At 38.5% G+C, this 22,101-nt stretch overlaps 1 protein-coding gene across 7 annotated transcripts in view; it reads left to right on the top strand.

Moving 5' to 3' along the window:
• The window catches only part of adgrl3.1 (adhesion G protein-coupled receptor L3.1), a 90,510-nt gene extending 69,549 nt beyond the window's left edge, over window positions 1-20,961 (top strand). For 2 of the 7 annotated variants that reach the window (XM_087798386.1, XM_087798385.1), the window contains 14 exons: window positions 282-404; window positions 520-725; window positions 1,525-1,701; window positions 3,406-3,615; window positions 5,325-5,545; window positions 8,117-8,183; window positions 9,451-9,542; window positions 11,659-11,827; window positions 13,889-14,065; window positions 14,376-14,469; window positions 16,394-16,522; window positions 16,976-16,993; window positions 17,871-18,173; window positions 18,637-20,961. In XM_087798386.1, coding sequence (XP_087654512.1) covers window positions 282-404; window positions 520-725; window positions 1,525-1,701; window positions 3,406-3,615; window positions 5,325-5,545; window positions 8,117-8,183; window positions 9,451-9,542; window positions 11,659-11,827; window positions 13,889-14,065; window positions 14,376-14,469; window positions 16,394-16,522; window positions 16,976-16,993; window positions 17,871-18,173; window positions 18,637-19,280 — 2,630 coding nt within the window. In that variant the 3' untranslated portion in view covers window positions 19,281-20,961. The remainder of the gene's footprint in view (window positions 1-281; window positions 405-519; window positions 726-1,524; window positions 1,702-3,405; window positions 3,616-5,324; window positions 5,546-8,116; window positions 8,184-9,450; window positions 9,543-11,658; window positions 11,828-13,888; window positions 14,066-14,375; window positions 14,470-16,393; window positions 16,523-16,975; window positions 16,994-17,870; window positions 18,174-18,636) is intronic. The other 5 variants (XM_087798390.1, XM_087798387.1, XM_087798389.1 and 2 more) reach the window with 5 other exon arrangements.
• The last annotated feature ends 1,140 nt before the right edge of the window (window positions 20,962-22,101 follow it).

Here is a 22,101-nt window from a genome sequence, read left to right as displayed (position 1 = left end):
ATGGACAAAATGTAACATTTTTAATCTTGGGGTTTAAAAAAAATTAAAAAAAAGTTGAATGTCTATAAAACATTTATATTGATTCTGACCAACGCGACTTGTTTTCTAAGAATTAAGAATTGATAAAGGTACATATAACAGAAATCTAGTTGTAAAACATTTAAAACATTTTTGAACCATCGGTTTAAAGAATTTGTTTTATGCATTATCGTTTATTCACAATGTTACATGTTGACATTGACAATTGACATGTGTGTGTGTCTGGTGTGTGTGAATTTCAGAGTTAGAAGTGGCAAGGCTAAGCACGGATGGCAACCTTGCCGACTTGTATTTCCCTCAATCGGAGCTACATGGAAACTCCATCCAGCTGTCAGCCAGTACCCTCAAACAACACGGCAAAAATGGTGAGAAGGAAATCTCACAACTCTTTCTGGGTCCCTGTGTAAATCCCATCTGTCTTGCTCTTTGACACTTCTGTTGCCTGAGTTTGTCGATAACGTTTGCTCTTTTTTCTTCAAGGTGAGATCAGAATGGCCTTCGTCCTCTACAGAAACCTGGGAGCCTATTTGTCCACAGAGAATGCCAGCGTGAAGCTTGGCAATGACGCTCTATATCCCAATTACTCCGTGATCGTCAACTCTCCAGTCATCACCGCCTCTATCAACAAGGAGAGTAACAAGGTCTACCTGTCGGAGCCTGTGATCTTCACTGTTAAACACCTACAGGTGAGAAAAGTACCTGATGCCAGCTCGGAATATCTTTGACTCTGACTACTGCAGTTGTATGTAACGAAATGTGTTTGTACACTAAGCAAATACACATTTGACCTGAAGTTTAAGATAAAATGGTCTGTATCTTACAGTCTGATTTTAAATTATAATATGACTAACAGACAGACATACACATTCATTAGCAGAGGTAATAACTATGAAATATTCTATTTCAAAAAAGGGGTAAGACACAGTGAAACATTACAGATCGTTATCTATAACTATGGCTGGAGTTCTCTTCCTTTTTCTTTATTTCACTTAACGAATAAGAGAAGTAGACGGCAAAAAATACTACTCCAATTTGTGATCCAGCCGGTTGGCAGCCAAAAAACTCCTCCTCTCTGTCTCACTTGGTCATTTGGACTGTAACCGTCCCTGTCCAACACACACAGTTTCCTCAGTTTACACAACACAAGCAGCTTCTCGCGCCTATTCATTGCCACCACCTCCTGCTACCGCTCCATGTTTATTTGTTGCTGCTCCCTGTCATTCTGTCCCTTCTGTTTGCTGCATTGTTGTTGTTGTGTGTTTGACTGCCCCTCTGTGTGTCTGTCTTCCTATCACATTTTCCCCACCTAATCCTCCCACATTTTCTCACTATTTTTGGCTTCTCTCACCACTCCAACCTCCCACCTTCCGATGACTAAGTAACCAAGCTCTTGCAGTGCATGCTTGTAGGATGATTTTTTTTTTTTTAATCTACTTCTGTTAATTTTCTCTCACCTCGTTCTTGTCCTCCTTTTCCTGTCCTCAGCATTCGGAAGGAAACTTCAATCCCAACTGTTCGTTCTGGAGCTATTCCAAACGCACCATGACTGGGTTCTGGTCGACGCAGGATTGTCGTCTGTTAGGATCCAATCGGACGCACACAAGCTGCTCCTGCACCCACCTCACTAGCTTTGCAGTTCTAATGGCCCATGTGGAGGTCAAGGTATGGGTTAAATAGGGTCATAGTCAGTTCAGTTCAGATGTTAAATAAGAATTGCAGGGTGGAAAGCAGTGTGACAGATTTTAAGGAAGTATTGAGAGATCTGCATGTAACATCTGGACTGTGGATTATACCTCCTTCTGCTACACATATGCTTTTCAAGTCATTTATCAAACTGGATGAGATTTACCTCGACTGACATCAGAGTTTGTTTTTGTTCCTAATAATATAAAAAAAAGTTTATTTGTTTATACTGTTAAATCTTGTACAAAATAAAATTCAACCTTTTTTTTCATTAGCTTTAAAACTAACCTTTTTGCCACTGTAGGAAATGTAATCTTAACCTTTTCAGGAGTTTAGCAGATTCAGTGTGCAGTTTAACGGTGAGACCGTTCATATGTATCAATAATGAAAAGAGCGTTCAAAGGGACGGACAACCCAAAATGTTTGTAGGTGGCATACGTCCTTATTTACTTAGTCAACCTCACTAGTAGTGTTAGGATGCGTTACATTAACACACAAGTGTTTGTAGTTACAATAGTTGATATTAAATAATTCACAAACTTCTAAACATGTTCTCATTCACCAAACTGATGATCTGTATTTATAAAGATAACATTGATCGTTTTATACTAAATATTTTAATTTACACCGGAGCTTGAATGCACTAATTTAAATGTTAGTATGCTATCCACGTCAGACATATTTTAAATAAACGAATATAAACTGTTAATCCAGTTTAAATTCATGTTTTCATTTCTTATCGCGGAGAAAAATCACGGTTCATTTAATTATTTGAATATGTAAATTATTTTATTAAACAACAGTTTACTGGTGGGTGAAATGTGAATCAAGTCATTTTATAACATTAATGACATTTCACAAATCCGATCTGAGGAGCTGTTTTTTTGGCCGCTGGGCTACAGGCTTCAACATCTGGAGCATTAATTGTCAGAGCTCCCAATTTGACCCATAATAAGGGATTCTGCACTGGATTGACCACAGGTTGATAGAAGCAACACACCTGAGTTACACACCATCATTTAGCTGTAACAGTTGGTGGCACAAAGTCTCACTGGTTAAGAGGATATGTTACTATTAAATAAAGCTGACTTCATGAGAACACTCATTTGGTTATAAGAACTCTGGAAAAAAATGTGGGTAAAAAATAGGTGAAAGAGTGTGACAAGTACTCAGAGAGATGCCTTTTTTTTTTTTGCCTTATTTTAGACACAATTGTAAAAATAATCTTGGTCTCCTCTTTAGTCCAAACGTATTGAGCCATGTTTTGAACTGGTTATTTATGACCACGTTGTCATGGTTTCTGAGTCAAGCTTTTCTAATTTGTGATGTATTATTTATTTTTTTATCATGAAATTGTTTGAACATTTAACAATGTCTAATCTTAGACTGTTTGGATCTTTGAAACCAAGCTATAATTGTGGAAAATCATGACAATTGTCCATTTGTTCTATATGATTTAGATCAAAAGAAAGAGCGTTGCCAAAATTGCAAACATATATTAATGATTCAAGTTCACAATTAACTAAAGAGCAGCTTCAACAGATATACTGGGTGACATTTTTTTCCCATAAGCTGTTGGAGATATTTTGCTCTTAAATACTCACAAACAGAACAATACATTTGCATGTGATGAATACCCCGAGGTGGTTTTCCTCTGATGTTTTCCTTGTTGTTCTCTTGTAGAAAGCAGACAGCATGCACGACCTGCTGCTTGATGTGATCACCTGGGTGGGAATCTTGCTGTCACTGGTCTGCCTGCTCATCTGCATCTTTACCTTTTGCTTCTTCCGTGGACTGCAGAGTGACCGCAATACCATTCATAAGAACCTCTGCATCAGCCTTTTTATTGCTGAGTCACTCTTCCTGGTGGGGATCAACAGGGCGGATCAACCGGTGAGCTTAATGTTGTGTGTGTGTGTGTGTGTGTGTGTGTGTGTGTGTGTGTGGGGGGGGGGGGGGGGTGTGTGTGTGTGTGTGTGTGTGTGTGTGTGTGGGTGGGTGTGAGAGTCTGTGAGTGATGGATGTTAATTAAAGAATCTGAATCTGAAATTGTTGAGATCCTCTCACTATGTTTAAATAAAACAACTACATACATCTTAATCTCAAATGAATATGCTATACGCTCTTTATCCTTCCAGTAAGGATAATTGTTTTTCATAACAGAGGTTTAAAATAAGGGCCATTATCCAAAGAAGCAATTAGTGGTGGTAACAGTTTCATGTACCCAATAAATTATCAATTACACTCATCGCAGCATAATAATAATTGGCAGGTAGTGTTGTGACGCCAGGCTGTATTTTGTTAGTTTGTTTTCTGTTGGCATTTTTAAAACATGTTTTTGTTTAATCTATATGATTATTTTGTTACCACTTACCCTTTTGAGTTAATTAAAAGTTAGTTTATTTTTCTTTTCTGCTGGGTTTATTTGGTGGTATTTGCTCTCTGTTTTATATCTACTAGTTTCATTCCAGAAAAAATAAGATACTTTTCAATACATACAGCAATTGAAATTATTATTTTTAGTTTGTTTAGCGTAATGTATCGTTTACTTTAAAGTAATGTGTATTAATTTGTGTGGATGTATTTTTGCCTTTGTTTGTACAGCCGTGATCATTCTTTGTTTCCATGGGTGCTGCTGTGGAATTTATTATCTTTCTAATTACTTGTGACCAAGTTTGACCTCCATTTACATTTCAGCCTGTAGCCAGTTAATCCATTAAGACCTGCAGGACATCTAAATGACTTTGCATAAGCAACTATTATACCTGTATTATGTGTTTGTACCTGCGTAATCGGCTCGATGCAATCATAAAAAATGAAGACGAGTGACTCACTTTCTCATTGTCTTCTGGAGATAGCAGAGTTTTCTCCCTTCCTGATTGCTCCGATCCATGCTTCCGAAGCAATGGTTTGATCTGGCCTTGTTCACCAATTCTTTGCATGTCTATATGAGACATGACAAAGTGACCTTCACCTCATCCAGTGCCACAGTAAAATGAGGCTGTTACAGGAAAAAAAATAATTAGAAGGCTTGTGTGCTAAACATGAATTTATGTTATTTGTGTGAAGGAGAAAGACTGTTAATTTCTAGGTGCACGAAAGACTTAAGCCACACACAGTGATTCTTTCCTTAAAAAGTATTATTTAATAAACTTACAAGCAGCTGCTTTACGCAGTCCGTACATTGTCTTGGAAGTTGAAAAAAAAAGCCTGAGAGGTTCTCTGTGTGCTTTTTGTGTTTAAAAGGGTCAAGTATCACCTTGCATGGGTCCTTAGTGAGGGCCCACATGTTAAATGGTTGTCACTAACCTAAGAATCACAACTTTATGAAGATCTTTTATTTAAAAAGAACCTTATAGCTTCTTTGTTGATGTTCATGACAATAACACTGATATATGTATCGCTTTCTCGTCACACACCGAAACCATGCAGTATAACAATAATAAAGTTGTTCCTTGGTTGTCATTTTTGAAAGAAAGTTTCCAAATATGAGACAGAAAATGTATTCTTTAAAAAGGTACTTTTTGTTTTAACCACTGCATTGTAGTTAAGCTAACAGAATATGTTTTGTATATCAATGCTTTTTTGTTCTTGCTTTCCAGATCGCCTGTGCGGTGTTTGCGGCATTGCTCCATTTCTTCTTCTTGGCAGCCTTTACCTGGATGTTCCTGGAGGGGGTGCAGCTGTACATCATGCTGGTGGAGGTGTTCGAGAGTGAACACTCCAGGACTAAGTACTTCTACTTGGCAGGATACGGAGTGCCTGCTGTCATTGTGGCCGTCTCGGCCGCTGTGGACTACAGGAGCTACGGCACAGACCGAGTGTAAGGACAGAGGAATGGTGTGGGGAAAAAAAAGTTGTTTGAAAGAAGTATATATGACGGGTGAGTGAGGAATGGAGAGAAACTGGTGTGCCTGCTGTCAATTTGGCTTTCAGACACACTGGACCTCTACAAGCTGTGACACCGCTGAAGAGACAATACAGACACATTGAGTGGGGATACAAGCAGAGACGGGTGGTGAGGGGAGGGAGTGAAGGACAGTGACGGGCAGGATGGAAGATTGACTGTCAAGTGCCTGAGAATGCACAGTGGTGTAGTGTGTGAAAACAGAAAGATTAAAGAGGTGTGGATGTTGAGCTCAGGTGCGCCATGGTGTGGACTGATGAGGAACTAGTGATGAGAAAAAAAAAGAAACTGGAAATGATGGAAGTTGTGTCACCAAACTCCCTTTTTCACTAATATTGAGCTCTATTGAGGCACCAGGAGACATTGGGCTATCCACACCAAAGATAAAACTACAGCCGCAACCGCAGGCAGCAGGTAAACTGTAACTGTAAAGACCACCAATAGGCAATTACTACTGGCTCTACTCCAAGTCTCCAACTGATTTTGGTCTGCTGCCCATTTAGCTAATGGAGGGGCCACTTTATTGCAGGCTAAAAATGTATCAAAAAGTGCTAAACACTAAACAGAGAAAAGTTAACAATGAATTTAAAATAAAGGAACAGAAAACACCCCTGAAAAAAGACATTTATATGGGCCTTCATTCTCCTTCGATGTGTCGATACTTTCATTAATGGTAACTGTCCAATTTATTTTCAAAAAAGACCAGATTATCTAGACATCAATATGGACGTTCACTCATACTGTAGGTGTTTATTAATCTCTAAATATGACCTGCCCTTTTATGACAATGAAAGGATGATTAATTCATATAGGCTGCACACTGCAACTCCCAATGCACATTTAATGTATACCTATACGATGCACTATATGACCTTCCATCCTGTTACAATCTCTGTGTGAATTCACAAGGACCCAGAGAGACGGTAATGGTGTGGGGGCTTAAAACACAAAACATAAATTTTAAAGACGATTGCTTATGAATGAGGAGCCGCATATAGAAAAGAGCACCGGAGACTTTATATAACTGTTAAATGTTTCACATATGCTTCTGTCCTTTTTCTGCTCTCCGCCTCTCCGCAAGTTTAACTCTCGGCTCCACACTTGCAGCACATCACGCTCAAGAAAGGCTACGTTTTTGCACTGAGCGTCAACCCGCACCAAGTCATGCGCCACTTAACTTAATATTTTATTGTGCTGTGATCATTTAAACATGAGCGTCTGAATGTCATGCTCAGAATGAATAATCAAACAACACGCTCATTTGGAAATGAATTGAGACATACAAGACCTTGTCACTGGTTTAATTCGCAAAGGTATACGTCACTTATAATGTCTCCATCAACCACAAAATACACTATATTTAAAATAAAAAATAAAGTTCATATAGTGGAATCTAACTTAACTGTTTAATTAAGGAAGTTATGTCAGTCATGTATTAGAAATTGCACATCACAGTTCTGGGAAACTATCAACCTCCTGCTATGTCACCTTAGTGCCTTAACGTGGCTCCATATTGGCCATTGGCTCGGAGAATGCCTCTTGTAATGAAGGTGACTAAGACTGCAAAGCGATAATGGACAGTGCTGTGACACAGTGAGGGAGCTGTAATGGAGGGCTCTCTAATGTAGTGGAAATTGAAAGATTAATAATTCAAATGCAGCTAGTCATGAATAAGTTGGCCGTTTTGCTCCAGTGGTTTCTCCCTCTGGTGCCCACGTTTCTGCACATTGTTGGCTCTGACCTCGGTGGAGGGCACTCAGGTGGCCTCACATCACATATTTGCATTTGACATGCAAAACTATCCCAGGTAAGAAGAGTTAGTATGCGGAAGAGATGTTCAAATCCAAATCTATTGTAAAAATTAACAAGTTGCTCAAACTGGCGGAATAGAGGGGGGAGAAATGGCGAGAGTGCCCAGATGTCTATTGTGTATTAGGTTAGTTTTGTGTAGAAATAATGAATGATTATCTATCTTAAGTATTGTATTACACTTAACTAACCTAATAACAATAATTGTATGAACCACAGTTTAGACATGGTGCTTTGTATAAAAGACATGATCGTTTGCAAAAACCTACCATAATAAATGTAATTGAAGCTACTGTTTTATTTTCTTACCCTCAAGGTAACCCTGACTTCATAAATGGCTACATCCATGTGTTCTAATTCAAATGAGCTGAGCACTGCCATATATTTGCAACTTCACAGTGTCAAGAATATGTGTCCTTGGGGAGGGAGCAAAGGTTTATTTATTGCTGGTTCTCCCCTTAAGCAGCGTTAAATGATTCATGTTTATAACCATTCTGTGCTGTGTCTTATTACTTCACCTCCAAAATTATTTTGTCCACCGGGATATATTGGAGGATTTGTGACGCCGACATAATCCTCCCTCTGCTTCTGTGAGAGTGATATATAACCACTTCCTAAGATCTGAAGTTGAAGTTGTAATCCTTCTCTGCCTTTCTCTTTTTGTCACTGTCTCTGTAGTTGCTGGCTACGATTGGACACCTACTTTATCTGGAGCTTCATAGGTCCAGCTACACTCATCATTATGGTAAGTACATGATGCTCCCATACATTCCAAACACTGGAAGTGGGTCTAGACGGCCGCCCCGCACTTGTTAATCTGCGACAAGGGTTGGCTTGAGATCTCTAGAGGCAGAAATGCAAGCAGAGATGGCGTTCTTGCAGTTTTATAAATCCCTATGCAGGGATTTACTCTCAAGTAGACACAAGCAGGAACTCTTGAAGGAACAGATGGAATAAATCTCAGATTACGATAAGAACTTTGCATAGTTTACACTTTTTTGTGACATTTTGTCCTCTCACACACACAGAATTACTGAGACTAGAGAAGAAAATATAGTGGCATAAAAAGATGATATGATGACACTGTGAACAAATTATATTTTTGAATTACTATGAGAGGGGACTGTAGCTGGCAGTATGTTCTTAGTGTCACCTGAAGTTCTTTATCTTGTTTTATTGATGAAAGTGAATGCTGTTTTTGGCAATTGTATAACTGAGATTTTAAGTAATTGATTGAATGACTGCTAACATTTAGGGTCAAATGTGTTTCACATGTTCAACCAATGTGTCTGCTTCAAGGTGAAAACACATTTGTTTTCAGGCCTTTGGGTCACCTTGACCCTGAGATAACACAACAGTTTATGTTTCCTGACACACAAAATATGCATTCTTTGATGAGAAATCTCAACAGTCTTTTTAATCATGTCCATAAAAAAATCAATTGGAGTTTTCTAAGTATCTTGACAATAAAAAACATTTTTGTTAGACTGCAAAGTGTTTTTAAGAAGAGAAAAATGGTTGAAGATTGAAATCTACAAAGCTATTATGGGTCTGTTGAGGGGGTGGGTTTATTGAGATGTAGAGCAGGGGTCACACATATGGTCACCCATGTGCCCACAAGGACCAGTGATGGCGCCCACAAGCCTGTTCTAAAACATGGTCCCAATAGAGCTCTGTCTCTAAAAAAGGTTGGTGACCCCTGATATAAAGCGTCACTAAGAAGATTGTTGAACCAGACACACTCAAGCTTCTGCAGATTTAAACAGGCCTGTGAGAATTGGATGTTTTTATTGTGAGATTAATCTTTAGTTAATGAGAAAGCTGCACCATTCTCCAATGCTTTAGTAAATAATGGGATAATATTGTTTCATGCTGAATCTCCTGAGCCAATTAGTCCTGAAAGGCTAAATCAGAAGTTGAAACACTTGGATTGGAATTGTTTTGCTCAAGTCTTGAATCAGCCTCGTACTCTTCGTATTCATCCAGGTTTGCTTTTGTTTGTTGTTTTTCAGCTCAATGTTATCTTTCTTGGCATCGCACTTTATAAGATGTTTCATCATACAGCTATCCTGAAACCAGACTCAGGCTGTTTGGACAACATCAAGTAAGTAGCCATCTATTTTCTCAACAGTGTGTAAGACACAGGCTGTTTACAGTTGTGCTCTAATTTTGTTTTGGATGTATCATCATATCTTTATTTATTTAAATATTGCCAATTCATTTACCATAATAAGTCTATAGCAGATCTGTAGCAAGTCTTTGCCTTGCACAGGTCACTGTTTGGCCTGGAAGTGCCATGATGTCTGACAACACTGAGAATTCCGGATTATCAGTGTCTCCATTGAAATCAGAATCATGATGTGAATTGGTGAACAACCACCAAGTGTAATCGCTTCATGGACATGGATGTGTGTCGACTTTCTATGCATCGTTGTTGATGAAAGCTCACACAATGTAAAAAATGGCTTCATGTAAACTGTACTGTTCTACATTTCTGTCACAGTTTATAAGTGACTGAAAAAAATCTAATAGATAGCAGTGAGAATAGAATGGAGTTTAAAAAAAAACATTTTAAATAATGCATTTTGCTCAAATTCGTAGTGGTAACTATACAAGCCTAATGAATTTGTGACTGAACTCAAGTCCCTCCAGACTTTCATGTTTGTGTGAGTTTCCGCTGTTTGATGTCCATATTGCATGAAAAAAATTCTGCAATTGCATCACATTAAGGCTCTGTTTTTAGGTCCTCTCATAACGCTCTTGCAAACACCGCCCGCAGGGAGTTCAACTACCTTGTCTTCCATGGATGCTGATGACAGGAAGGGGCTGCTTTTACTAATCAGTGTCTTGATGCATCTTATTGTGGCAAATGTTGGAGAAAAGCTTGAATTTAATTACTTGAATTTAATAATAATGAATGGATTTAAGTCTGGTTTACGCTAAATGCCCACATGTGGCTCATTTAATTTTTTCAATTTGTACCTTAAAAAAGGCTGACTCATTAGTTTTGTTATTACATTCCGATTTACGGTAACTGAAGATCTATGTGTCCTTTTATTCTGTAAGTGATATGTGTTCATAAAACCAGCTGCTGTGCTGCAGTTCAGGAAAATATAATCAGGAAGATAAGTGATTATCATTGAAGACTGATTTCAAAAGGATCCGTTCTTTTCCTCTGTAAATGACTTTTAATGAGTTCTTCTGAAACCTCCAAAGAGTGAACTGATTTCAATCCATCTCATTCCATTAGTCTTGTTTCATCGTGGTCTTTGTTCATTCATCAGCTCCTTTTTTTGTTTTGTTCATTTCTTCTGCTTGTTTTCCTTTTTTTGCATCTGAAGGTCTCTTAATTTCTCTTTGTCATGGATTGCCTCTGGTAAGGCTGATCTCAAGTCATCTTGTCAGAGATGTTTTCATTATTTGATTTCATCTATGTATTTATTATCCTATACCTTGTATTTTTCTCAATGGTCCTGTCCTGTTATGTGTGATTGTGATTGTAAGTTATACTTGAAGAAAATTACGACAACAATCATCGAGTGGAGCGTGAGACACAATATTTCAACATATGCTATAGTTACTGTCAACAGCCTTGATTTGAGAGACATCAATTGGTTGTTGTTTTTTCAGGGTTTCGGTTAAGGTTATAAATGATTTATGTTATTTTATCTGTTAAAAGGAAAAGATAAAATGAAAGAATTCACACATCATCGCAGAATAAGAGGGATGAGTCAGGCTCAATGACAGCGAGCACTAAAATAAAAATAAAATAAAAAAGACGACCGAAGAAGTTGAACCAATCAATAACACAAATTAGTGTTCAACATTTGCTTCAAACACTGCAGTCCAAAACTTAAAATTAAATTCACAGGCGAATTAATACAAGAATAGTATTTTGAGAGTGAGTATTTGGATTTTCTTCCAACATAATTGTCTTACATTAACCTTTATACTTTTTTGCATTCGAATATCAATGATTCAAATTAACTAAACTCAGTATAAGCCATTAAAAATAGGAGTGTATGTATGTGTTTGTGTGAGTGACTGTTGAGCATCAGGGGGGGAAATACTATCTTGAGTGATATTTGACCATGATTTCCCTTTTCCATGTTCAATAACATGTTAGCGTGGTTTGAGATCATTGTAAATTCTATCCGTGTCAACAAGTCGAGTAAAACAATCATTCTTAAAAGAGTGATGTCATATCCTCTCCTCCTCAGGTCTTGGGTGATAGGGGCCATCGCGCTCTTGTGTCTGCTGGGTCTCACCTGGGCCTTCGGGCTCATGTACATCAACGAGAGCACAGTGATCATGGCCTACCTCTTCACCATCTTCAATTCTCTCCAGGGCATGTTCATCTTCATCTTTCACTGCATACTGCAGAAGAAGGTAAGCGGTGTCTGGAAACAGACTGAGAAAGGTTTAAAAGGAAAATACATAAACAAGGTCTGGGTTATCTGCAGACCTGTCAGAATTTGATTGGCCTTTAGCAAAGTTTACAGGCTTTTGTCTTGTGGTTTATCGTCCTTACTTTGCTTTTGATAGACAGCAGGTAACATCTGTTTTTATCGTTAGACAAGGTCAGAAAAAGTGCTCTGAAAGAGAATGGAAAAAAACAAACAGAAAACATATCAGACTTCTGGAAGAGAACCTTTGTCCATTGGGCTGTGTATGTATGTGTAGACGTTTTAGAATCTTTCTGGTGAAAATGCAACAAATGCTTATTTATGTTTACATGGGAGGAAGTGGTCAGATCTCTACAAACCAGTCGCATCCATGTGTTTCTGCATTTGCAAGAACCCGTGAATTAGATCACGAGGGGTTGAGTGAACAGTCCTCACACCCTGGAGTTTTTTGCAGCCTCCCACACGCTGTCAAGGGCAAGAGTTCACTCAAGTGCATATTTGCTAAGGAAATAGATCAAAGGATTAATTTCCTTGCCTGGCAGGAGTCCCACAAAGTTTCCAGCTTATGGCCAGTAAACAATTATGTGTGGGCGTTTGTGTGTGAATTTGCACTCAGGTATGTGACATGCCATAAGATCAGGTATCCAGAGAGATCTCCTCAGAGCAGCTCCAATATTTTCTTTGGCTCCAAATCAAGATGGTTTCTCCCAAGATGTATAGAGCAACAGAGTGTGCAGCTGTTCAAACAGAGTGTGAGGGCAATACTTGTCTGCCAGTCCAACAGCCTTGTTAAAAAGCAATTACATTCCTATTTGTTCTGACTTGATTGGGATCTAAATGCAGATGTTCTTGAGCGCACACACATCACACATCTCCCACAGGAGCGAGTCAGTTTCGGATAGGATATATTGCAGTAATAATTTTGGAGCAGCTCTAATGGGAAAAAAGTTAATCACATGAATCTGTAAACGTTTGACTTTTCATGAAATTCAAGTCAAAAGGTTCAACGCTGTTTTTTTCCCTCCAGCTTATATAAGTCACTCCCTCTAGCTCAGAGCTCTGAGGGCTTTGTAGAATAGGAATACTCATTGTGTCACCAGTCTCTGAAAGAACAAGTATTACCCAGTCAGGTTATTATACCGACGCCCCTGTCTGTTAGCAAAATCTGTTCATCATACAAGAAGCATTGACGCAAAAAAACCTTGGCTTTACAAATTGCTTTTAGAGACTGTCATTATTTGTCAACTTGTTTTAGAGTTAGTACGTGCATGTGAGCTAAATCATGGTTGCGTGCTTTATTTAGTCATTTGAACTCACTTTAATATACATTATTAAAAATAAAAATAAAAATTCTTTCCATTTAAGTAATCTCAATAAGGCAACAGGAGGCAGTAGCTGGGTATTATAAGTTTTAAAAATCAAACCGCCTGCTATTAGGAAAACCATCTCTTCCACAATTATGTTTTTTAAATATAATTCCATCAACCCTTGAGCACAGTTATTAGCATGCCAGACCTTAAGGTGGCAGTACTTGAGGTCTGCAAAAGGACTCCTGCCAGGCCTCACAAAAGAAAATGCTGACAAAGATTGGCAGGTCTAGACCTCCAAATGAAGCTCTTTTCATTCATGGTAAGACTCCAGTTAAACGCTTGTGCTGACGTCAGCGCAGCAACTTGACGTGAAAACGATCAGAAAAATTCTAGTAAATCAGAGCAAACTTTTCCCGACGTGACTTCAGTGTGGAAGTTAGATGCCGGACGTCATCGTATGAACAATAGAACAAAATCGTCCAAAATGTATTTCAAGACATTATATCACAACCTCCCAATGGAGTGCAGTTTGACTCACCAAATACTGAATATGTCAAAATTACTTTTTGGACCCATAAGTTTGTTTGTCAACTGTTAAACCTAAAGCTTTTTAAACTTTCATAACCTTATTATTCAGAACTCGGGAAATGAGGAGCCGATTTGCATTAAAGGTGTTCAAGGACATTCGTAAGTGAAGTCAACAATTAAGATGACTCTGCCTCTCACCCGTTTAGGTGCGTAAAGAGTACGGCAAGTGTTTGCGTACTCACTGTTGCAGCGGCAAGAGTGTGGAAACGTCCATCTCCTCATCCAAGGCCACCACCTCGCGGACCCCGGGCCGCTACTCCACGGGCTCACAGGTGAGCTTGCCTGCCTGTACTCCAGGACGCTACAGCACAGCAGACTCGCAGGTGAGGCCAGGGAACAATGATGGTGGTGGGTTATCAGTTTTCAACATTAAAGTGTTGAAAATGTTCACAGCTCAAGCCTAATATACATTAAAATAAAATTCATGTTACACATATAACGTTTGAATTCATAAATGATAAATTATTGTTTTTCTTTTTTTGCTTATTTATTTATTCTGTCCCTCTGTCTTGATGCTTTTTATATATCTCGCCCTAATATGTTTTCTCCTGTCATGCTTGTTTCTTCCTTTCTTTTGTGTGTCTGATTACGTTTCTATTTCTATTCCCTCCTGCTTGATTCCCTTGTGTACAGAGTCGTATTAGGCGGATGTGGAATGACACTGTAAGGAAGCAAGAGTCCTCCTTCATCACTGGAGACATCAACAGTTCTGCCACGCTCAACAGAGGTAACCACGGGAACCCGCTTTTGCATCCTCATCAATGTCACTGCTCTGCCTTATTTATAGCCCCAGGTAGCATAGCTGTCATTTAGGAACGCTGCTGGAGACGCGTCTAATAACAGAACTTCTGTTGTTTAGCAAAATGCAGTTTGAAAAAAAAATCTTAGTCCGAGCTTATTACTCATTGCACTGTCGCAGCAGAATAATAGATGTTGATTTAAGTCTTCTGTTTCATCTTCAATAGTTCTTTAATGGACTAAGGCAGACCCAGGCAAGAATTAATTAGGAAGTGTTGCCGAATATGGATTTCATTATAAAAATCTGCCAACAGATTCTTGCCTTAAAAACATTGTGAGAACTAAAGTATCAGTGCAGTAGTAGTAACAAAGTACGTTAGTTTGCCCTTAAAGTAATAATATCTACTCTATTTTATTTTTTACTTATATTTGTTTTAATTATACACACCAAAAAGATGGAGGATGAGCAGCATGTGATAGTTGAAGTTAATGTTTCATGAGAAAGGTTGGCATTTAATTTCCCTATAGTCCCTTAATATTTTTCTCCATATTATGGAAAAACAGTAATGAAAATTAGATTGTTGCCATATATTAAAAAATGTTTATATTCATTTTTAATTTAAATATGATTAGGTATATGTTTTTTATTATCTAAATCTATATGTATAAAAGTAAGTTCAGTCAGCCTTACTGATGATACTAGGGGAGCTTTTATTATAGAATCAAACTTTTCTTACTTGTATTTAAAAAAAAACAACTTAAACCAGAGTTGAAATGGTTCTTAAATGACACTGAGATGACAACGAAATAGTCACTAGATGTCATACTTTCATCAGCCAGTTGATAAAAGAAGGAAAAATAAAATCCAAGCATTTTTCTTCCACTGATCAAGTAGGCTGTCACTGTTGGTCACTAGTCAACCTCAGAGTGGCTCATAACTCAACATTTCCAGTACTCAGAGACAGTAAACTACGAGTGAACATTTCTCAAAGCATCACACCGGAGGACTTTCATACACACAGTGCTTTTTGTTAGTCACTTCCTTCGGGCCACTAATAAGCTGTTAACTTGACAGATTGATGCCAAAGCAGACGCGGTGTGTGTCGGTGCCTGAATTATCACACACTTAGCAAGAATTGGCTCCAGTTGATCCGACCTCTTCCGCCGGTCTCTCCACTGAGCAGAACTGTACTGCTAGAAGTCTTTCCACTTTCACAGAAGTTCAATTAAAACATTACATTGGGTATTATGAGCATGAAATATTACTGCACATAAACTGCAGTAGATCCACTTTGCTTTTGGAGGGGAAACAGTTACACATTTTATATTCAATATTTATTTAAACTGGGCTCAGCTTCATTGATTTAACCATTTATTTTAATCTAAATTGAGGAAAAAATCCTCATGATTTATGCCATATAAATGCAACACTAATGTCAAATCTAAAAATAAGCGTTGTGATTCGACTTGTGAGTGCTGATGTTGTCAACAACAGTGTTGTACCTGTTGATCATGTCATTTGTAAATGAGATGTCCTTATCTGTTCATGATTTTATCTAGCATTCATGCCTCCGTGCTCGAGCAACTGAACTGCAGCATAATCTTCTCCAGGCACCGCTGCACTCCCACTCCTCTCCCCCACCTTGTCTATATGCAGTGGCTGCAAGAATGAGTTGTCAAGCTTTTTCAATGCTTTCACCTCAGACTATGTTTGCTCATTTGATTTACTTGTCCTCTTCTCTCCCTCTTCCTTCCACACACTTTTCATCACACCACTCTCTCCTCTTCGTTTCATGCTTACTTCCACGCTGCAACTCTCCACCGCCTCAATCTTCTCCTCCACTCTGCACTCATTTTCTCTTTCGACACAATATTGCTATTTTCCTCTCTCTATCTTCCTCTGCCTGTACCAGGAGCCATGGCTAATCATCTTATAACTAATGCTCTCCTTCGTCCCCATGGTACTAACAACCCTTATAACACTCTTCTGGGGGATTCTGCAGTCTATAACAACCCGGCCGTGGGCATGTACAACACTCAAGGTGTGCTTCATCCTTCTTTTACGACTACTCAGACGCTAGCCAGCATCTCTACCTTTATGCATCCCTTTGTTGGAAAGGTTTTGCATGGTTGTTTCATTAAGGAATATTTAGAAATACTTTAGATGATTGTTTGATTTATTTAAGCTTTATTACAACTCCCAAGTGGTGCAATCGATCATTGATAACAGTCTTTCTGATAGGACACCCTTAAATTTCTCAGTGACTTATCCAAACTCATGTTATCCTCAACACATTTGTTATTTGCCATCTGGACCAACACTTGGGAATCTTGTAATAAATGCTTTTTATACCGTTCTGTAAGTGTTTTGCTTTTGCTTTTACTGTCTGAGTAACTGCCACTAATTTATTTTGATTTCACTTTTGTGACAAACAATGGATGCATGAACTAACACCAGTCTCTCTTTTTCTCTCCTCATTCATGCTGTCCATCAGCACCTTACCGAGACACAAGTACGGGCAAACTCTATTGATTCTCTCTAGTATTGGATTCAGACTTCTGATCTTTAACCCTCTCATGCACATTGTCCGAAGCTGTCTTCTCCCATGTGAATAAATCAAAATCAAAATTGCTGATAGAAGAAATATATTTTCTTTTCCTCTTATTTTAGGAAACCAGTCCAGAATCGGCTATTCTGCGATCCTGGACTGCAGCTTGTACATTATTATACCAGATGTTTTTTGATCTGATTTGTTTTTATGTTACTTACGGCAGAGATTCTTAGCACTGACTGCGACTAAACTAACCTAGTTAAAAATATAGCTTATAATTATGTTTTAGTATTAGCATGTTCTATATTTATATGTTCTAATAAATATTAATTTTACTAACTTTTTGTTAGTAGTTGCATCCATTAGTCCCAAGACCATTAACATACTTATATTTCAAAATTATTCAAGATCACATTTAATGATTGAAATCATACTTATTATTCAAAAGTTGTTTCCACTATAAAAAAACAGTGTTCTTAATTAATAGTTCGGTAGATATTCTTCACAGTGCCAGTCACAGCTGCACTGCAAGGACCCACAGAACATCTGACAGCATTAAACCTCCAACTTTGGGGTTTTAATAAGTGTGGATGGGAGCAATGATAGTAGTTAATACCAGCAAATCAAATTTAGGTGATGATGAAATGATTCAGATTTTCTGTTTTATACTTTTGTCAAATACACTTAAACTCACTGAACTCACAGTGAATTCCATTTCAAGTAGGTGTCACATCAGTGTTAGAGCTAAATAAAGATATTTTGGTTTGATGTTTTTGTTTCTCTTCATTAATCAATGCATTAAAAAGTCATCAATAGTTTTGTTCTCCTTCATTTTTAGAGGGGATGTTGAACAATGCCAGAGACTCCAGTGTAATGGACACACTTCCCCTCAACGGTAACCATGCCAACAACTACAGCATGGCCAGCAGTGAGTACTTGAGCGACTGCGTCCAGATCTTAGACCGCAGTGGTGGATACGGCACTCACAGTAACCACAAAGAGACCACTTTGGAGAAGAAGATTCTGAAGGAACTGACCTCCAATTACATCCCCTCCTACCTCAACAACCATGAGAGAGCCACAACGGAGCGCAATCACAACCTGATGAACAAGCTGGTGAACAACACTTTGGTCAACGGCGGTGAGCACCCTTATTTGAATAATTTAATAGTCATATGGCACTTGAGCGTGTCCACAGCTCTCTCACAAAGGGTTATAGATTATTTCATGTAAAGTGGATATCATGTTATTGGTGATCGAAGCGTGATTATGTTTTATTTGTCCCTTATTTTTATATATTAGCTAGGTTGAACCTTTGTCAGAAACGGAAAGTGTATATAGTGGTGATCCAGATATAAAGTGCACCTTAGTAGTAGATAGTGTTAGTAGTGTTACGTCATACTAATGCAATGATTAAAAAAAAAAGTTTAAAGGTAAAATTGATTCTCTTCAATGTGTTGAAGGTGGAAATAGAAGTTAATTTGCTTCTGCTGGCGTCTGTAAGTCTTTTTTAAAACTTTGTTCAAGATGTTTGATTCCGAATCGATGTAGAACTTTTTACCTTTCATCTGAAGTTTGCGTCTATTATGCTCTGATGTTTTCAGGCAGCCTGGCAGGAGGCAGCGGCAGCAGCAGCAGTAGCAGCGGGGTTGGTGGATGTGTTGGCAGCGGTAAAGAAGACAATGTCCCAATGGTTTTGGATAACCCTGTTGCCTTCCCACATGAGGAGAATCTGAGTTTGGACATCATCAGAGAGGAGTCGAATGCACCCCTCTTGCCGCCTAGGCCTCCTCCGCCGGACAGTCACCCACCTCCTCCACCTCCCCACAGCTTTGCACGCCAAAGGCGCATCGTCCAGGAAACCAGTGAGAGTTTCTTCCCCCTGCTGACCAACGAGCATACCGATGAGCACACACAGTCACCGAACCACAGAGACTCGCTCTACACTAGCATGCCAGTACTAACAGATCTGCCTGATGGCCAGGTGAACGGTTTAACGGATGGAGAGGAGGATGGTTCCGGGGAGCTGCAACCCTGCAAGAGCGCCACTGCCCCGGAGTTAGACGATGTGTATTATAAGAGCATGCCAAACCTGGGCTCCAGGAACCATCTTCACGAGCTGCAGAGCTACTACCACATGGGCAGAGGTGGCAGCGATGGATATATGGTGTCTGGGAGCAAGGAGGAGTCAGATTCCTCACCTGAGGAACCTCCAGTAGACCCTTCCCACCTAGTGACCAGTCTATAGAACAGAGCCAGAGACTTCTGTCCTTCTCTTTTAAGCTTCTGATGTTTCGTTGAGACTGTTTCAATCCAACTCTTGACTAAACCACTTTTGGACATACAGTAAACTATGGATGGTGACAATATAAGTGATATTCCGTGTACAAAATAAGTAGGGACGGATCTGAAAGGAAGAAGACTCAGAAATGTGGCACCGATAGATGCTTTGTGAATATCAAACAGTGAAGGAACTTTGAAGCTGGAAATAGGAGAAGGGCGTCTGTAATTATCCCAACCTGTGGAATTCAATTTGTAATTTTAAAGTGACCACGAGTTCTCCAACATGGACCTCAAGCAGATCCCACCGTCACCTTTAGGACTGTCCGTCAACTGGTATTTGTGTCAAGATGTTTTGCACCTTGATAAACAGTGGTTACAAAAGACATTCCCCCTGTGGATTGCCAGTAAAATTGAGGATTTATTTATTGCCCTCACTACCACTCCACAAAAATACAGAAACACAGAAACAATAATCATACAAAATGCTTTGGATTATATCCTGTTCATTCCTGCTTCCATGGAGTGTGGTCTGATGTTTCTGTAAAAGTGACCAAGACATTACAAATAACATACAAGACACTTGACACGTGAAAAAAGAATTGTGTGTCTTTTTCTCGTTTCCCCTTGTACAAGTTTTGACCTATGAAGGATCCACAACCATTTTTATGTATTGTACAGAATTCAAATGTTGCATATGACTTTATGAGTCTTATTTTTTAAAATTTGATTTAAATCTACTTCTGAGTGGAATTGTTCTGGACTGAACATGACTGGTTCTGGACACTCGTAGACCACGGAACGAGTGAAGAACAATATTTCATATCATTTTCAAGTTTATGGATACAGTGGAAGCACTTGTTCATTAATAGGCATTTAACCTGTGCACATTTCTCTCTGCTCCTTTTTCTAGCAACATCACTGTCACTTATGTATTACAATTTAATTGTTACAATATGCTTTATCACAATGTTGTTCTGAACTAGAGGAATAAAGCAGGTGGAAAAAAATGAATTGTAACCATAATAGTAGCCATGCTAGTCATAGCTGGAATTCGGTTTGTCTAAAAATATATATATATATCTTTTAAAAAGTGTGTGATTGGATGCAAACATTAATACAAGAATGGTATCTGAGGTGTATATTACCATTTATTTCTTATATTTGTTCAACGTCTCATTCTGAATGCCATAGATCAAATTTTGTAGAAACAAAACTAGTGGCTTATCCCTTTAAATGCCATAAAGTTACACTATATCTTTGCATCGAAGATGTTACAACTGCACAAATCGACACTGTCTAATGTGGAAGCCTAATTTTTACTATTATAGAAGGGAAATGTCATAGATAGTATGTTTTCCATGTTCCCCTGCAATGTTCCTAAGAGAGAGAGAATATTTATTTATCTTTTTATTGGTTTTTCTATAGAAAAACTAGCTTGCAGAAGAAAAAAGCAGATTTAGGCAAGAGTTACTAAAGTGGCACTGGTTTTATTTTTTTGTTGTTCTTAAATTATTATGACCATGATTATAACTACATATTGCTAATTATTTATTCTTTTGTATGGGTTCGAAGTTGAATGATCTCATAACTAATATTTGTTGTAACAGTGAAAGTTGTTTGCCAACAAATAAATTACTGACATAGAATTCCAGCCTCTTTTTAATAACTCAAAACACATTCATTTCCACAAATACGTGTCAATTGTGTATCTTAGTCAAGTTGTTTTTATCTTCTTTTTCTTTGGTTTCTCACATTAAGGTTTCCGTCAGCATGTCCGCCCCTACGACCATTGACTGCATACATTCATCATGTTCTTTTACCTAGAACTGTCATCTCGAACATTCTTTGTCCTCTGTCTCCCCGTTTCCCTCTGAAAAAATAGTCCTGATGATATATTCCACCGCATGAATTACCAGATCCACTGTTGACCAATATTACCTTCTTGAAAAAGGAGAAGAGATATGGACTCATGTTATATATAACCCTTTGAGAGACAAGTCATAAATAGAGCCAAGTAGCAGCCACATGCATGCTATCTCTGACACGCTGATCCCTCTGTAGTCCAAATAATAAGAGGATAAAAAGGACATTAAAGGAGAAACCCAAAGAATATTCATTTGATTGTTGCCTGGCATTGATATGTGCCTGTGGCAATCACTTCTCAGGCGTGTCATTGGGTCTGGTCTTTCACCCTTCTCTTGGCGATACAGATAAGATGAGTTTGCTGGTCAATAAAACATGCTGATTGAACTGGATTTTGCTATATTTGTCCCGCTGGAAAATCTGAGTTTGTATTAGGTCTTTTCTGCAGAAGAAAGCATAACATGCTCTGAAGATTCTAGGCAGAGCAACCAAATGGTTGGTTTTCAACTTATGATCAAATATCAAATAATGCACATCGAGTTCTCATGGTTTGGGAGAAAAAGAAGTAAAGCACAGGATCCAAGAAGCATAATGGAGTAAGTTATTATTTGTGCAACAATGTTTTCTGCTGGTGTCCGTGCACGTTGTTGTCTGAAGTCCACAGTCAACCAGGAGATTCTCCACCAGATAACACAGTGACTCACTGTGGTAGTCAAATTTCGGCCTCCAATTTCTTCTCAGTTATGTTCATAATATTCACCTGTGGACCAGTCACACTGCACTATGAACTATGTCTTGGATGATGACGACAAATGGCACGATCTGGTCACAATTATGAAATTGACTCTTGTCTGCGGTGACATTTTTAGGTCCAGATGGTGTGGCTGCTGAAGTTGAACTAACAACTGAACAAGGTGTTCTCT

The sequence above is a fragment of the Callionymus lyra genome, chromosome 1 (assembly GCF_982586985.1).
Source record: "Callionymus lyra chromosome 1, fCalLyr1.hap1.1, whole genome shotgun sequence".
In the NCBI taxonomy this organism is placed as follows: Eukaryota; Metazoa; Chordata; class Actinopteri; order Syngnathiformes; family Callionymidae; genus Callionymus; species Callionymus lyra.
This window is presented reverse-complemented; position numbering and strand designations above follow the sequence as displayed.